This window comes from Onychomys torridus, chromosome 15 (genome assembly GCF_903995425.1).
Source record: "Onychomys torridus chromosome 15, mOncTor1.1, whole genome shotgun sequence".
Lineage (NCBI taxonomy): Eukaryota > Metazoa > Chordata > Mammalia > Rodentia > Cricetidae > Onychomys > Onychomys torridus.
This window is the reverse complement of record NC_050457.1, coordinates 100,808-116,529: the sequence shown is the minus strand read 5'-3', so window position 1 is coordinate 116,529 and position 15,722 is coordinate 100,808. Positions and strand designations below refer to the sequence as shown.

Genomic DNA, 15,722 nt, shown 5'->3' with positions numbered 1-15,722 from the left:
ACCGAATGTGCTGTTAGACCCCTTGGCCAAGGAAGGCATGATGCATGTAAACTGACTGTAGATATGAATGGAATTACAGTGCATATATTCTCTGCTATGATAATGTTTCTTAAATGAATAACCTATGTGAAAATATACATTAGGTTTAGCCTGTTAATTCCTTATAAGGTGTATAGGTTCCATATTTGGGATAATATGTAAAATAATTAATGTCATGTTTTTATTCTAAATAGGATAAGGATGGAAAACCACTCCTGTCAAATGAGCCCAAGGAACAACTTACAGTAAGCCATCTGATTTCTCTGAGTCAGTCTTCTGTGGCCTCTGATTGATAATCTGGGAAGGGCATAACTTTTCCATTTAGTGAGCTTATCAAAGTGTGATATGGCGAACACCAAAGAGGAGGTATGTCAGCGTTCCTTTTGTTGATGGTTTTCTGTTTCTTGCAGCCCTTGAGTGATGACTTCCTTCTTGATGCTTTGTCTCAGGACTTCTGCAGTACCACAAACATATCGTCTCTTGTAAGTATGAAGCACCTGGTTAACTGGTTTTCTTTTCTTTTCTTGTCTTGTCATTTCTCTCTCTCTCTCTCTCTCTCTCTCTCTCTCTCTCTCTCTCTCTCTCTGTCTCTCTCTCTTTCTCTCTGTTTTGAGGCAGGGTTTCTCTGTAGCCCTTGGGACTGAATTGTGTCACCCCCTCTCTGAGACATGTCTAAGCAGATTTGAGTTAAAACAATTTTTTACAATTTTTTTTTTTTAGAAAATTAACAATCAAAGGAAAAATTGTCAGTATGAAAAATATAGTAAATGAAGTACTAATACTAAGTTTGGTAAATGTCAGATAACAGACTTGGAAATTATTTGGGACTCTGTTACAAACTCTAGTGACAAAGTTTCATATATTGGCTCATAATTCAAATAGAATGGAGTAACTACTGTATATGCCATCCTTGTTGGTCTAAAATAGAAAGGAAATTACAGGGAAAGTAAAATTTTAAAAATGTTCTCTAATGTCAAGAAATAAATTCAGAATACCCTATTGAAAATAAAACAACATAAAGTTAAATTAAAAAGTAGCCAAAGAAGTATTCTTGTATTTCCCAACCATTCATCTTTAAAAACAAAACAAGGTAAATTTGATAAATCTGATATCTGACGAATTCTCCCCAGGTGCATGCCCTGAGGAGATTTCTACCAGGGTCCAGAACAGAAGCTACAAGCAGCTAAAGATCTAATCTGAGGGATATAAAATGAATCTAAGCACACTGAGTTCTTTAGTCCATTCACTTCATTCTTCTAAGTAAATTCTATCTACACAGTTTATTTTCTCATACTTAGCTCTTCTCAGTTCCTTCTGCTCTCAGTCTCTTCTGCTGTTCTGTCATCTCTATCTAGTTCTTTCCATCTTTGTTCTCAATCAATCCTCCCACCCCACCCCCACACCCAGTGCTGTTCAGGGAGGCTTGGAGTTTTCAGGATTGCAGAGGGAGGTGATAAGGATCCACACATAAAGCAATAAATGTCAGCTTCCAATTACAACCCTAAAGAAGAGTGACTAAAGGGAGTTCTCTGGTAGGGTCAACTAAAGGCCAAGAGCAGTTAGGGAATCTAGGAATACTACCTGGCTGAGGAGGAATTAAAACTTGATTTGCACAAGAAAGAAGCTTGGCGCCTATCACCTGCCTGGCCTTGAAGGTCAGTGGGAAGTAGCTACTTTAACTCAGTAACTAGCAAGTGGCTAAAACATCATCACAAGAATGTAAGCAATAAATCCACCTTAAATTAGGGTCTTGTGTAAATAACCCCAGGGTGAAGGTAAGGAGTTGAGGATTTAATTGCTAGTGGTTATTTTCTCTAGCTGTGGGTGAGATGAGCTAATGTTTATCTATGTGCAGTTTTGTCCTTGGAAAAGGGTATATCTTAGCTGAAATACTTTTGTCTGGAGAATGGCCCTGGCCAGATTTATGTTAATAAAAAATAAACACAGCTGGGGACAGTTACGCAATTACCCCAAATGTATAGGGAAAGTTGTGCCCAAGATTGAGATGCAATCATGAGATCACAAGTACATATAACATGAGAATGCACGGTAAATAGGGAGAATCATGCTGTTGTTGCACAAAAAGTTTACAACTAGAGACAGCCAGTTCATTCAAAAGGCAGTAATTCCGTAACACCTTGCATGATGGTTTCTTCTAACAGATAGAAGAAGTTCTAATAGGTTGACCTTCTGAACTCTAGTTGTCACCTGCTGTATACTCCCATGGTTTTTTGCTACCAGCGGCTCTCAAAAGATATGTGTTGAATTTTAATTTTCTAACAGCCATAGTATGGAGCATAGGAAGTTTGAGCCTGTGTGTAATGTAGCACCTAATATGCCGGGACACGACCACAGCCACGTGGCTAACTGACCAGAAGCAGTTTCTTTTGAAAACACAGGTGCTTTGTAAAATACTGGCAAGTGCACTTGCATGTCAGACATCATTTCTGTTTTTATATTTCAAAGCCAACCATTAATTTGTTCTTACAAATGTCAAATCTTAAAACGTTCTGGTGGATAATAGAGGAAAAAGAATATAGTAAACTCAAATTTAATGTAAAAACAAGAAAGATGTAACCCACAGTAACAGAGTTAAACTGATTTGGGGAGAAACTGCACAAGAATTTTAAAGAAATTCTAGACAAAAACACAGTCAGTACAATTCATAAAACCTAAACAAAAGCAAAACTAAAGAAAACGTGAGAACTGCTTATTCTTCTAAAGGTCACTTTCTGGTTAGCCCCGCTGTAACATAAATATGTCAAGGAAAGGGGGATGTTCTGCAAAGTTGCTTCTTACTAATACTCATCCTCACTTTAAAAATCTCATCAAGTATGACAATGTCAGTAAAGGTCACTTTAGTTGACAGGTATAAAAGTATTGACATTTACTATAACATGTATTGAAGTCATTATTTGCCAAAATTATATTCATTGGCAAGGAAATTGCCAATATAACATAGTAATGTAGCCACTAGAAATAATCAAGTAGTTATGTCCATATAAAAGATACATTTAAAGACCAGGTGTGATGGTGTCTGTGTTTAATCTCAGCAAGAGGCAGGTGAATCTCTGTGAGTTCAAAGCCAGCCTGGTGTATATAGTAAGATACTGTCTCAAAAACTGAAACAGGACTAGAGAGTTTTCTCAGTAGTTGAGATCTCTTAACCACTTGCTCTTATAGAGGACCCAGGTTTGGTTCTCAGCATCTCCATGGCTGCTCACAACTCTCTGTAACTATAGGCCCAAGGGATCTGATGCCCACTTCTTCTTCTTCTCCTTCTCCTTCTCCTTCTCCTTCTTTCTTCTTCTTCTTCTTCTTCTTCTTCTTCTTCTTCTTCTTCTTCTTCTTCTTCTTCTTCTTCTTCTTCTTCTTCTTCTTTTTCAAGACAGGGTTTCTCTGTGTAGCGTTGCGCCTTTCCTGGAGCTCGCTCTGTAGCCCAGGCTGGCCTCAAACTCACAGAGATACGCCTAGCTTTGCCTCCTGAGTGCTGGGATTAAAGGTGTGCACCACCACCACCCGGCCTGATGCCTACTTCTTACCTTCACAGACACCAGGAATACACATGGTATATATATGTGCATGCAGATAAAACACTCATACACATGAAATAAACCTTAAAAACAAAATTATATATTTGAAATATAGCATACATTCATGCTTTAAATAAAAACTTTGAAAGAGTGGCAATCCCTTAATGGTGTCTGTTCATCGCCAAGAACAAAATATTTAATATAAAACGAGAGGCATTTTCTAAAATTATAAAACTTTAATTTTTGTTAAATGTGATAAGGGAAAGTCATTATCAATAGCTGAAAAGTAATTCACAGACATCCAAAAGGAATACCTGCATATATTTGTGGGTATGGGTGTTTGAGATAAGACATATAAATGACATTACGTGTGCTAGTTTTTTGTTAAAAACAAATCAGTAAATTTTATTAATAAGAGACTCTAAACTTACATAAAAACACAAAATAAAAAATGAGTAGAAAAAGGCAAAGAAATAGGAATCTATTTATCTAAGATGGGTTCATTGTTCTAAAAGAACAATGGCTATTCCTTTGTTTAGTTAATAAATTATTGTGATATTAAAATATCCCTAAGGTACCTTCTATAACTCAATAAAATTATTCTAAAATGTATTTGACAAGTAAATCTATAAAAATATGAAATTATATATATATATTTGTTTTGTTTTTCGAGACAGGGTTTCTCTGTGTAGCTTTGCACCTCTCCTGGAACTCGCTTTGGAGACCAGGCTGGCCTTGAATTCACAGAGATCCGCCTGGCTCTGCCTCCCGAGTGCTGGGATTAAAGACGTGCGCCACTACTGCCGGGCGGAAGCATATTTATTTTTAAATGTTTTAGGTATTATTAACCCAGTAAAACTTTGAGCCTTTGATACAGTAATAATAAGTAAAAACTACAGCACTGGTTCCAAGAATAAACTTACAAGAGAGTTCACAGGAGTAAAAAAGGAAGTCAACATAGATGAGAAATGTAGCATGTTAAAGGGAACCAGAGAATAAATATTATTTCAGAAAGTTTAACTATGGCAATAGCAAACAGGACTATTGTCCATTGTTTTCAGCAGTATGTATTCATATTAGAGAGTGCCAGTGCTGTGGATTTTAAAGACTCATTTATTTAAAAAATGATGAGGTAAATGTTGCTAAATGGTAGAAGAAAATATTTTAAAATTTTTTACCATAAGGAAATGATAAATATTTGCAGAAATAGATTTAACCTCATGTAAACATTACATAATATATAAATGTATTTTGGCATTGTACTTTACTCCATTAATGTGTACAGATTTTCCACTCTGAATCAGTTAGAAATAAACAAGTTTAAAATTTTCTCTTCTACAGAATTCCTATCTCTTGACAATGACTGTAACACTGAATATGACAATTTTTTAAGATCTAACTTTCTCTATCTAACTGGAGCATCAGATGTGAGGCTATACTCTTTTTTTTAATTATATTTGTGTTTTAATTTTACATATCAGCCATGGGTTCCCCTGTCCTCCCCACTCTCGCCCTCCCACCTTCCCCCTAGCCCCTCCCCTCCATTCCCATCTCCTCCAGGGCAAGGACCCCCCTGGGGATTCAGCTCTACCTGGTAGATTCAGTACAGGCAGGCCCAGTCCCCTTCTTCCAGGCTGAGCAAAGTGTCCCAGCATAGGCCCCAGGTTCCAAACAGCCAGCTCATGCACTAAGGACAGGTCCAGGTCCCACTGCCTGGATGCCTCCCAAACAGTTCAAGCTATTCAATTGCCTCACTTATCCAGAGGGCCTGATCCAGTTGGGGGCTCCACATCTTTTGGTTCATAATTCATGTGTTTCCATTAGTTTGGCTATTTGTCCCTGTGCTTTTTCCAGTCTTGGTCTCAACAATTCACACTCTTACAATCCCTCCTCTTTCTCACCAATTGGACTCCTGGAGCTCCACCTGGGGCCTGGCCGAGGATCTCTGCATCCACTTCCATCATTTATTGGGTGAGAGTTCCAACACGACAGTTAGGGTGTTTAGCCATCTGATCACCAGACTAGGTCAGTTCCGGCTTTCTCTCAACCATTGCCAGTAGTCTACAGTGGAGGTATTGTGGATTTCTAGGGACCTCTCTAGCACTTTGCTTCTCCTGTTCTCATGTGGTCTTCATTTATTAATGTCTGTTATTCCTTGTTCTCCCTCTCTGCTCTTGATCCAGCTGGGATCTCCTGCTCCCCTAAGCTTTCTTTCCCTCGAACCTTGCCTGTCATTACCCCCACTCCCATCCAGATTGTTCATGTAGATCTCATCCATTTCTCTGTCATTGGGCAATCCCTGTGTCTTTCTTAGGGTCCTGTTTTCTAGGTAGCCTCCCTGGAGTTGTGAGTAGCAGTCTAGTCATCTTTGTTTTACATCTAGTCTCCTCCTATGAGTGAGTACATACCATGTTTGTCTTTCTGAGTCTGGGTTACCTCACTCAGGATGATTTTTTTTTTCTAGATCCTTCCATTTGCCTGCAAACCTCATGATGTCATTGTTTTTCTCTGCTGTATACTCCTCCTTATAAAGCCCTCCTCAACTTGGCACCTGAAGACCTCTGTCCATCTAAGGGAAATGTCCACATTTGAATATACTGTCTCTCAGCTACTCCAGGATGCTAGATTCATAACTTTGATAGGTCTTATCCCATTGGCACTTCCCATTACATCTTGCCTCTGTCCTTGAATTCATTTGAACAGAAGCTAAGCTGGAAAAAGCATTTTAAGTGCCCCCTCCCAAAAGTCACATCTATAACTTATATAGAACTTAACTGAAAAATAATTTTAAAAACTTTTAATAACCCAGCGTCCAACAAGAAACACATAAATAAGTCACAGAATTCTGAGTAGATTGTTGGATGACATTTAGAATAACAGATGTGAAATAGAGATAGGAAATCATGGGCTGGACTGATGTCCCAGTGGCTTAAAAGCACATGCTGTTCTTCCAGAGGGCCAAAATTCAGTTCCCAGTACCCACATAAGGTGGCTCATATCTTTCTGTAACTACAGCTCCAGGTGATCCAATGCCTTCTTCTGACCATCATGGCCAACTGTACTCACATACACATGCACCCTCATAGACACACATACATACACATAATTAACAATAAAAATAGATCTAAGAAAATAAAAATGAGAAATTGTAAAAATACTGTAGAGACAGAAATGGGAAAACAGTGCTTTAAAGATTGCTACGAGGCATGTATTTGAATAAAGAAATAAAATAAAGGGAATAAGCAGCCATAAAATGTTTTTAAGACCTTTTTAAACAATGATATATGGTCATAATCTTATGTGCAACATGTTAATAATAATTTTTTTAATAAAAGGAATTTGAAGATGCCAAACTTTCTGCTGCCATCTCTGAAGTAGTTTCCCAGATACCTGCGCCTAGCACCCATGCAGCAGCCCCTCCGCCTGATACTGAGGTGAGAGCAACATACCGTCCTTGGGAAATAGTCTTAAAACAGCAACAAGAAAGAAAATAAGGCAACTGTTTAGCACAAATGGAAACAAGAAAAATTATTAGAAAAATGTTGCTGTTGGTCTATTGTAAATACAGTGATGTGTAATCTCTCTCTCTCTCTCCCCGTGTGTGTGTGTGTGTGTGTGTGTGTGTGTGTGTGTGCAGAATGTCAGTAAAACTAAGTGAAAAGCTTTATTTTAATGAATTATATGTGAGCATCAGAGTTAACTGATAGTTTTATCATCATTCATGCAAACTTTCTTTGCTGTGTCTAACAGCCTGTCAGAAAAAGTTGTATGTGTGGAGTATCCTGAGAAATATTTTCAAAAAGCTATATGATTAAATCACCCTTGCAGGAAAGCCTTTTTTGAGAAGGACCTAGAAAAACATATTACTGAGAATAGCAGGAAAAGGTTCACTATGCTTTCTTTTTTTTTATTAAAAATTTTCATTTATTTTACATACCAACCACAATTTCCCCTCCCTCCTCTCTTCCCTGTTCTCCCCCTCCACCTCCTGTCTTATGCTCCCCCTGCCCATCCATTCCTCCTCAGTTCAGAAAGGGGCAGGCCTCCCATGGCATGGCATATCAAGTTGAGGCAAGACCAAGCTCTTTCCCCCTGCATCAAGGCTGAACAAGACATCCCAGCATGGGGAATAAGTTCCAAAAAGCCAGCTCACACACCAGGGACAGGTCCTGAACCCAGTGCTGGGGGCCCCACAAACAGACCAAGCTACACAATTGTCAGCCCACATGCGGCTCTAGGTCAGTTCCATGCAGGCTCCCTACTTGTCAGTCCAGAGTCCATGAGCTCCCAGGAGCTCATGTCAGATGTCTCTGAGAGTTCCCCATCATGCTCTTCACCCCCCTTGCTCATACAATCTCTCTTTCCTCTCTTCAGCTGGCTTCCAGTTCAGGATCTGGCTTCCATTCATTCTTTAGTAATGTATTTTAAGCAGTTAGCTTAGCTTCCCTGTGCTTGTTTCTTCTGAAATATACTGTTGTGTTACACAGAGGATTCCCATGGACAGCAAATAAGACTGGAAAAAGTATGATAGCACATTTTCAGAGTAATTACAGAACAGTGCAGGACACAGCCTAGCAGGACATCTTGTATAGATGTTAGACATATTGTAAATTGAAACTGTATGGCTATAAACTAAACTCACATAGATACAGACAGCCAACATTTTGAACGTATTATGTTAACATAGTTTGGAATAGCTTTGTAGAACTTCACTACAATAACAAGATCAATAACAATGCATTATTTACTTACTGTTACTGAGTGTCAGTGCATAGTCCTCTCAACAGTATGACTTGTAGGTATCACTCATTTTTCCCAGCTGAGAAAACTCAGGCTTGGGAGGTGAATTGCCTTACCTGAATTGTACAGTAAACAAATGTAAAATGAAATGTCGTTCTGGTTAGCTTGAACTGCAGTGATCTGGTGGTTTTTTTCCCCTAGAATACCTTCCACCACTTTCTTCAGTTTAGCTTTCATGGTCTGCCTAGAGGTTAAAAAAAGAGATTCTCCACTAGTTCCAAAGTTCTCTGAAGTTTTCTTAGGAACCCACATAATGTGTCAGAGACACTCTCTTCACTCAGTGACACCAACTGTACTTCTGTGGAGTTTTGTGCTTCAAGAAATGGAGGGCTAACGGCACTGAGTTTTATGGCTATACTTTGTCATGTCCACCCCTCCCCCAATCTGATCTTAGAGTAGCCAAAGACAAACCAAAGACATATTCATGCTCTACTGAAAAGTCTGCTCACTAGCCGTCTGACTCTTATCAGTGGATTAAAAAGGAAAGTGATTTTTTTTTTTTTTTTTTTTTTTTTTTGTGGAGCCTCTAGGTCACTTATTTGGGTGCAGCCCCTGATGTTTCCACTAAAAGACTTCCTTAACCTGGTGGTATCTTCATGAGGCAACTGGTTAGGGAAGGCAAACGTTTTCTTCACTGCTCTTTGTCTCTTCCACCATCAGCATATCTGTTCTCTGACAGTCTATCCCTGTGACTTACTCCTAGATGTCCATACTAAAATGATGGGTGATTTCCATGAACAGTTTGGCTAACTTGTGACTAATTCAGAATTATTTATCTTTTAGCACAGAGACAAAGAACTCAGTGGTGCCTTGGATGAACTCTCTGACCGTCTTGGGGAAAGACAGCCTGACCCAGATGAGAACAAACCAGTAGATGATAAAGTGAAGGTAAACGGCGAACAGCTTGACCATTCCATCTAAGTTTCCTGTTTTATCGTGTAGCTTGCATTTCTTTTTTCTCACTAAAGATTATGTTTGTGGTGCAGACTGCATTACAGGAAACATTCCTGTTTCCAGACTGAATTATAAAGCTATGTTTTAAGTTTTTTCTCTTTCAATATTTTTTTCCTGGTCTTACTTGGGACCATTACCCAAGGGCATATTACCCAAAGGAATAAACTTGTTGAGTGGCTACACTTTGTATTCATAGTGGCAGAGATCACTTGCTTAGCACAGATTTCCCATGCACCTCTTTTGCAAGCATAACTGAATCTGAATTCAAATTGTATGTAAGAAGTTTTCCTCTGCAGAGGTATGTCTAGGACGACACAATGAACTAACTGCACTGTATTCAATGTATATAAACATTTATATTTAAGACACAACATTTAACAAGCCATTTCAATTGACTTGATCATATTTTAGAATCAAGAAATAACTAGTTGGGGAATGGCTCAGTGGCTAAACTGCTTGCCACACAAGCCTTACAAAATGAGTTCAAATCCTTGGTCATGTAGTGTGAGTGTCCATAGTTCCAGCCCACACAGAGATCAGTGGCACAGACAGGAGAGCTGTTGGAAGGTTGTAGATCAGCTAGCCTGGCATGTGTGTTGGAAAAGCAACAGACCCTGTATCAAACAAAGTGGAAGTGGAGGAATGACATTCAAGGTTGTTCTCCAACCTCTACATTCATGCTGTGGCATGCACATGCCTGTGCACGCACACACATGCACACACGCACACACACACACACACACACACACACAAATCATACACACAAAAAATAAAATAATAAAAGAGAAGTAACTTTCTGAGCATCTGAAACAATGTCCCAAAGACAAGACATTGTCATTCTCTACTAATTGTATGAATATTGAGATTAATTTAACTGATACTTTAAAAACTAAATTGTAATGCTGCACAGAGATTAATACGTCTTCCATAGAATCTGTGATAGAGACCAGGGAACCTCACAGGGCGTGGTACCAGGATGGGCCTGGTCAGTCTCTCCTGGCTTGCTCCTTTACAGTGCTTTAAAATAGAGCTGGAAATATTATCTCTCTGCTGCCATGGCATGGGAACCTGACTTTTAATATGTAGAGCAAAATTCAATCAGAAAAATAAATTTTATTCCTGTGGGATTTTAGCTACCAGTAAGGTTTCTGAGGATAACTATTTGACCCTTTCATTTGAAAATCCACAGATATGGGCTGACATAGAGAAGAATATGTATTCACATTTTTCATCAACTCTCTGCTTACCATCCATTTTGTTGCTCTGTTTCTTATGTTTTGCCTCAGGAGAATACAATAACTGTAGTGTCTACACCTTGAATTGTATTTTGTAAGTGAGAAAGGAAATGAACATCCTTTTATCTCTTCAATGTTTATAGGAAAAAATTAAAGCTGAACATCGTGAGAAACTTGGAGAAAGAGATGACACTATTCCACCTGAGTATAGGCATCTCCTGGACAATGATGGGCAGGTAAACTAAGGCACACAGTCTAGATTAGGCCATTGCTCTAACTTCTCTGGAAGTGAATGGAACCTGCATTCTTACAGTGCATAAAAGCACATCATGACAGTACTTTTCATGGCCCTCCAGAGGCTGTCTACCCTTCTGCTATATCTTCTTGAGATGGTCTTATTAGATACTCATGTTCTGAGCCCTGCTGTGAAAACATTTTTGAGTAATGCTTACTGGTTCTTCATAATGATTCCAAGAAATATATAGTTAAGAATTAATTTTTCAAGAAAAGTCTCTAAAAAGGACTGAAGAAATGATTTGTCAAAGGAAGCAGTCTGTGTATAGAGAGACCTGAGGAGGGGCAGTGGTGGAAAAACTGCCCTCCCACCCTGGCCTCCCTTCTCCCACAGTACTGCAGAGCCTGAGGGGAGACAAAACCTCTCTGCAGTCACCGGTCTATTTCCCCATCACAGAGTCCCTAGATTTTCATTTTCTTAAACCCATCTGACTGCCTTCCCTTTCTGTTTGGGAATGAATGAATCATCCTTCCCAGTCCTGCTCATCAAATGGAGCAAGGGAGTCCAAGTTCCATCTGTATGCTCTGAAGCCTTTGGTGGGGCCTCAATGCGTGCAGAAATAGGAGTCCTTTGTTTTGCTTACACTAAGTGTTCCTGGCAATTCTGTATTCTGCTATCATTCACTGTCCACCATGTTGATATTGCCATATCATCTTGCTTGCCATCATTGGAGGAGTTTCATTTAGTGTTCTTACCTTAAGAATAAAATCCTTTAAGTTAGTGGTACTTGTAATTCCTGTCTAAAAAGAATCTTCAGATCTTTTGAAATACAATGAGCATCAGGCTTTGTGCAGGGCTATAGTCAGTTATTTGGAAGGATGAGCAAGAAGCATTGCAAGTTCAAGGCAATCCTGGGTAGTTTAGAAAACAAAACAACAATGAACTATAACAAGAAACAAAGAAAAAGAGAGAGAGAGAGCGAGCGAGCGAGAGAGAAGGAAGGAAGGAAGGAAGGAAGGAAGGAAGGAAGGAAGGAAGGAAGGAAGGAAGGAAGGAAGGGAAAAGAAGAAGAAAGAAAAAAGACAGCTAGGCATGTAGCTCACTGAGCTCCTCCCTGGAATGTACCAGGCTTTAGGCTCATTTCCAGTATGACCCAAACCAACCAAACAAAGAAAAATTCAAAGTACCATTGGTAATATTTTAAGTGGATATAAATTTTAATATCTAGTGGCAGAAAATTTCTACATAGTCTCTGTGTCACTTCCAGAATCAAATCCTTGTATCCCTGTTGCTATTGAAATAGCTATGAAGATGAAGATCTGGTAGAGATCTGGGTTAGGTACCAAGTTTATCAATTCTGTATAGTCCTTGAATAACAGATTCTAAAAATACTGTCTTTGACAGAGTGAGCCTAAACAGAGATAATGTGGTTAAACAAAAGTCTAACTTGTTTTTAAGGGCAAACCAGAGAAGCCACCTACAAAGAAATCAAAGGTAAATACTATGATATATACTTTCATTTTTTTTAGTATAGATATAGCCTTCTTTCAAATTTTAAAGAAACTAAAATTTGTTAAGTATTTTTGTCCTGTGTCAATGTGTGCAGATAAGCCTATATATTACTAACTCTAATTTATTTCTTGCAAGAGCCTTTTAAAAATAGCACCAGATTTCTAAATGAGAAAACTTGTAGTAAAGAGTATAAAATGAACCAAGCATGGTGGTACATGCCTATAACACCAACACTTGGTAAGGGAAACAGAAAAATACGAAGTTCATGGTTATAGAGAATTTGAGGTTGGCTCAGGCTTCATGAGATTGAATGCTCAGGTTTTTTGGGCTTTGTGTCTCCTTTACATAGTGTAGCGCTTTTAGGAAAATAAATGCCAGTGAGATTTTCTTCTTAAACATATCTTACTGTTAAGTATGTGAGATGTTGCTCTATGGCAATCTCCATGTGTTTCTACTAACATCTTAGAAGCCTGATCATGACCAGGACCCCATTGATGCCCTCTCAGAAGATTTGGATAGCTGCCCCTCAACTACAGAGACCTCACAGAATATAGCAAAGGTACTCTGCTTTTTCATACTTATTTCTTTGAAATACATATGAGCATGTGTGTATACATCTATGCGATTTTTACAGTGTAGAATGAATAGAATAATGTTGTAGAGAACCTTAAAGGAAAGTTATGATTCTACTGCCCACAGCACTATTATTTGTTGTATTTCCTTGTCTTTGTCAGTAAATATTTTTACAAAATTGTTCTCATGGTTTGTTTATTACACATAATTTAACAGAATTCCATCAAGGTTCTGCATGTGGCTTATAGCTCCCAAAGCCATCATTTTTGTTTGCCACATGGTTTTGTGAGTGACAGTAAGTCTGTCTGTGCTCATTTTTCATGACAGTCTTTGACACCCTAGACTCTCTTCCACTCATTTGTGCTTTGGAGTTTCCTCCTGTCCCTCCTGGTGCAGCTGGCTGACTCAGGCTCTACAGGGCCATTTCTGGTCTTTGTCCCCTCTTAGGCCATCCTGGCAGCCTTTACACAGTCTCTGTTCATGTGGTCACCTGTTACCAGCTACCTATTTCCCATTGAGCTGGGTACTGCATCTATAGTTGGATCTTTGATTCCTGTGCTCAGATTAATATTTAATAAGTGCTCAAAACATGTAATTTGAATTGAATAAAAAACTAAACCCATTGTTTTGTTCCATTAATATGTTAGTAAATGGATGAAAACAAACGTGTAATTCAACAGTTGTAGTGCACTTAACCTAAAAAGCACATGTCTGAAATCACACAAAAGGAAGGGTGGATATTGCAGTCTATTTTCTGTTGTTTTAGCTGCTTTTAAACACAGCACATGATCATGCCCTCCACACCAAGTGGTTTAATTGACAGACTCCTTCAGCCTCCTGCTTCTCTCTTCTAGAAACGCCTATTTGATGCTTCTGTCTCCTTTCCTCTTTATTCTCTTGTCTCACTTTATTTTCCCATTACTTTTCCCTCCTCCCCTGTTTTCTCTCCACTTGGTTCCAATCCATTCTTTCCTTTTGTTTCTTTTTATTTTTTATTATTTTTTATTTTTTGGTAAATGTATTGTGCATTTACATGCAGCCTATACAGCTTTCTGTAACAGTTCCTATTGTTAGATTCATTTCTCTGCTAATGCTGAAAACAGGAGTTTGAGTTTTTGTTTTTGTTTTCCTCCATCGAACATAAAAGTCAGCCTAAGTAAAGAAAAGCTCTGATTTTTTTTTAAACATCTGGTTTTCTAAAATAAAATTGTAGGTATATATTTGGGGTTCACATGACATGATGGAATGTATTAAACACCAGTGTGAACCACAGTTTTCTTATTTGTAGCCTTTTGTAGGTGGAAGTTTTTCTCCTGCCTGCCTGTTCCCAAATACCCAGCAGCCACTTCTTAAATAATTGAGTTGGAGGCTAATATTATTTATAAATGCTCGGCCTATAGCTCAGGCTTATTGTTAACTATCTCTTATATCTTAAATTAACCTATTTCTATTATTCTATGTATCACCATGTGGCCAGTTGTTTACCAATAGTTTCACATCTTGCATCTTGGGTGGCTCTCTGGCATCTTTCCAACTCTGCCCTTCTCCTATATTTCTGCTTCTATTTCCTACCTTCCTCTATCCTGCCTTGCCATAGGCCAAACCAGCTTTATTAACTAATGGGAGCAACAGATACTCACAGCATACAGAAAGACTTTCCGCACCAGCTCTTTTTAAATGTACAGACTAAAACATGAGTATGTTCACTATTATTTTAAAAATCAGTACCAAGCTACCCATTTTTATTCAGTTAAATTGGGGATGTGTAGGTTGTTTAACAAGAGTAGTCTGGATTCATCTGATGACCAATGTCTCCATGAATTGATGATGACACTAGCCTCATTACATTTCCATTGCTATAGGAGAAGAGCAAGAAGATGGGTTCAAGTTCCAAAGCACCCAAAAATGGTGTGAAAACAAAGGATTCCTCCAAGGTAAACATGGCCATAAACATATCAGTATTAGTTTAACAATTGCAAGGAAGTAAGATTTACTTGTTAGTGATTTAGCTTGTCATTGTAAGCTATTTAGAGCAAAAGTCTGTTAAGCAGTAGTTACCTCCTTGCATGCTTTACTGAAATAAATAAACAGATAGGTATATAAATAAATAAATGAACGAATGAATAAATAAATAAATAAATAAATAAATAAATAAATAAATAAATAAAATGCATCTCTTGGGGGCTGGAGCAATGGCTGAGCTGTTAAAAGTACTGACTGTTCTTTTGGAGGATCTGGACTTGGTTCCCAACACCCACATGTGGCTTACAACCATCTGGAACTCCTGTTCCAGGTGATAGGATGCCCTCTTCCAGCCTTTGGGGCACAAAGAATACATGTGGTGAACAGATATACATGCAGGCAAAATACCAGTATACATAAATTTTTTTTAAAAAGAGATTTTAAAAGGTATTTAAGTTGAAGCTTTAAAGATAGGAACACATATGTATATATAATGTTTTTAAGTAACCGTTGCTTTGAAAATATAAATGAAATATGTCATTCATATAATTCAAGTGGTGTGTGGTTCTTGCTTTTATTACAGTACCACCAGAGCATGTGGTTTACATAGATTTTAGAAGAGGGAATCCATTCTAGTTTGACTTCTGATGCAATAATAAAACACCCTGACTAAAAGTACCTTACTGGAGGAAAAGGTTTGTTTGACTCACACTTCCAGATCACATTCAATCATTGAGAAACCATGGAAATAATGTTGCTTGCTAGCTCTCTCACAGACCCATGCTGAGCCAGTTTTCTTACATCAATAACCAGTCAAGACAGTCTTACACAGACATGCCCACAGACCAGGCTGAACTGAACTATCTCTAAACTGAGGAT

The 15,722-nt window shown here is 38.3% G+C and overlaps 2 protein-coding genes across 8 annotated transcripts in view; one reads left to right on the top strand and one right to left on the bottom strand.

Moving 5' to 3' along the window:
* Cast (calpastatin) overlaps positions 1–15,722 on the top strand; it is a 113,263-nt gene that overhangs the window by 94,128 nt on the left and 3,413 nt on the right. For all 5 annotated transcript variants that reach the window (XM_036207414.1, XM_036207412.1, XM_036207413.1 and 2 more), the window contains 8 exons: positions 234–284; positions 450–521; positions 6,908–7,006; positions 9,156–9,260; positions 10,705–10,797; positions 12,255–12,290; positions 12,775–12,867; positions 14,744–14,815. In XM_036207414.1, coding sequence (XP_036063307.1) covers positions 234–284; positions 450–521; positions 6,908–7,006; positions 9,156–9,260; positions 10,705–10,797; positions 12,255–12,290; positions 12,775–12,867; positions 14,744–14,815 — 621 coding nt within the window. The remainder of the gene's footprint in view (positions 1–233; positions 285–449; positions 522–6,907; positions 7,007–9,155; positions 9,261–10,704; positions 10,798–12,254; positions 12,291–12,774; positions 12,868–14,743; positions 14,816–15,722) is intronic.
* Positions 7,827–15,722, bottom strand: part of Erap1 (endoplasmic reticulum aminopeptidase 1) — a 44,817-nt gene continuing 36,921 nt past the window's right edge. For 2 of the 3 annotated variants that reach the window (XM_036207409.1, XM_036207410.1), the window contains exon 19: positions 7,827–8,556. In XM_036207409.1, the coding sequence (XP_036063302.1) occupies positions 8,539–8,556 (18 nt within the window). In that variant the 3' untranslated portion in view covers positions 7,827–8,538. The remainder of the gene's footprint in view (positions 8,557–15,722) is intronic. The other variant, XR_004946697.1, reaches the window with a different exon arrangement.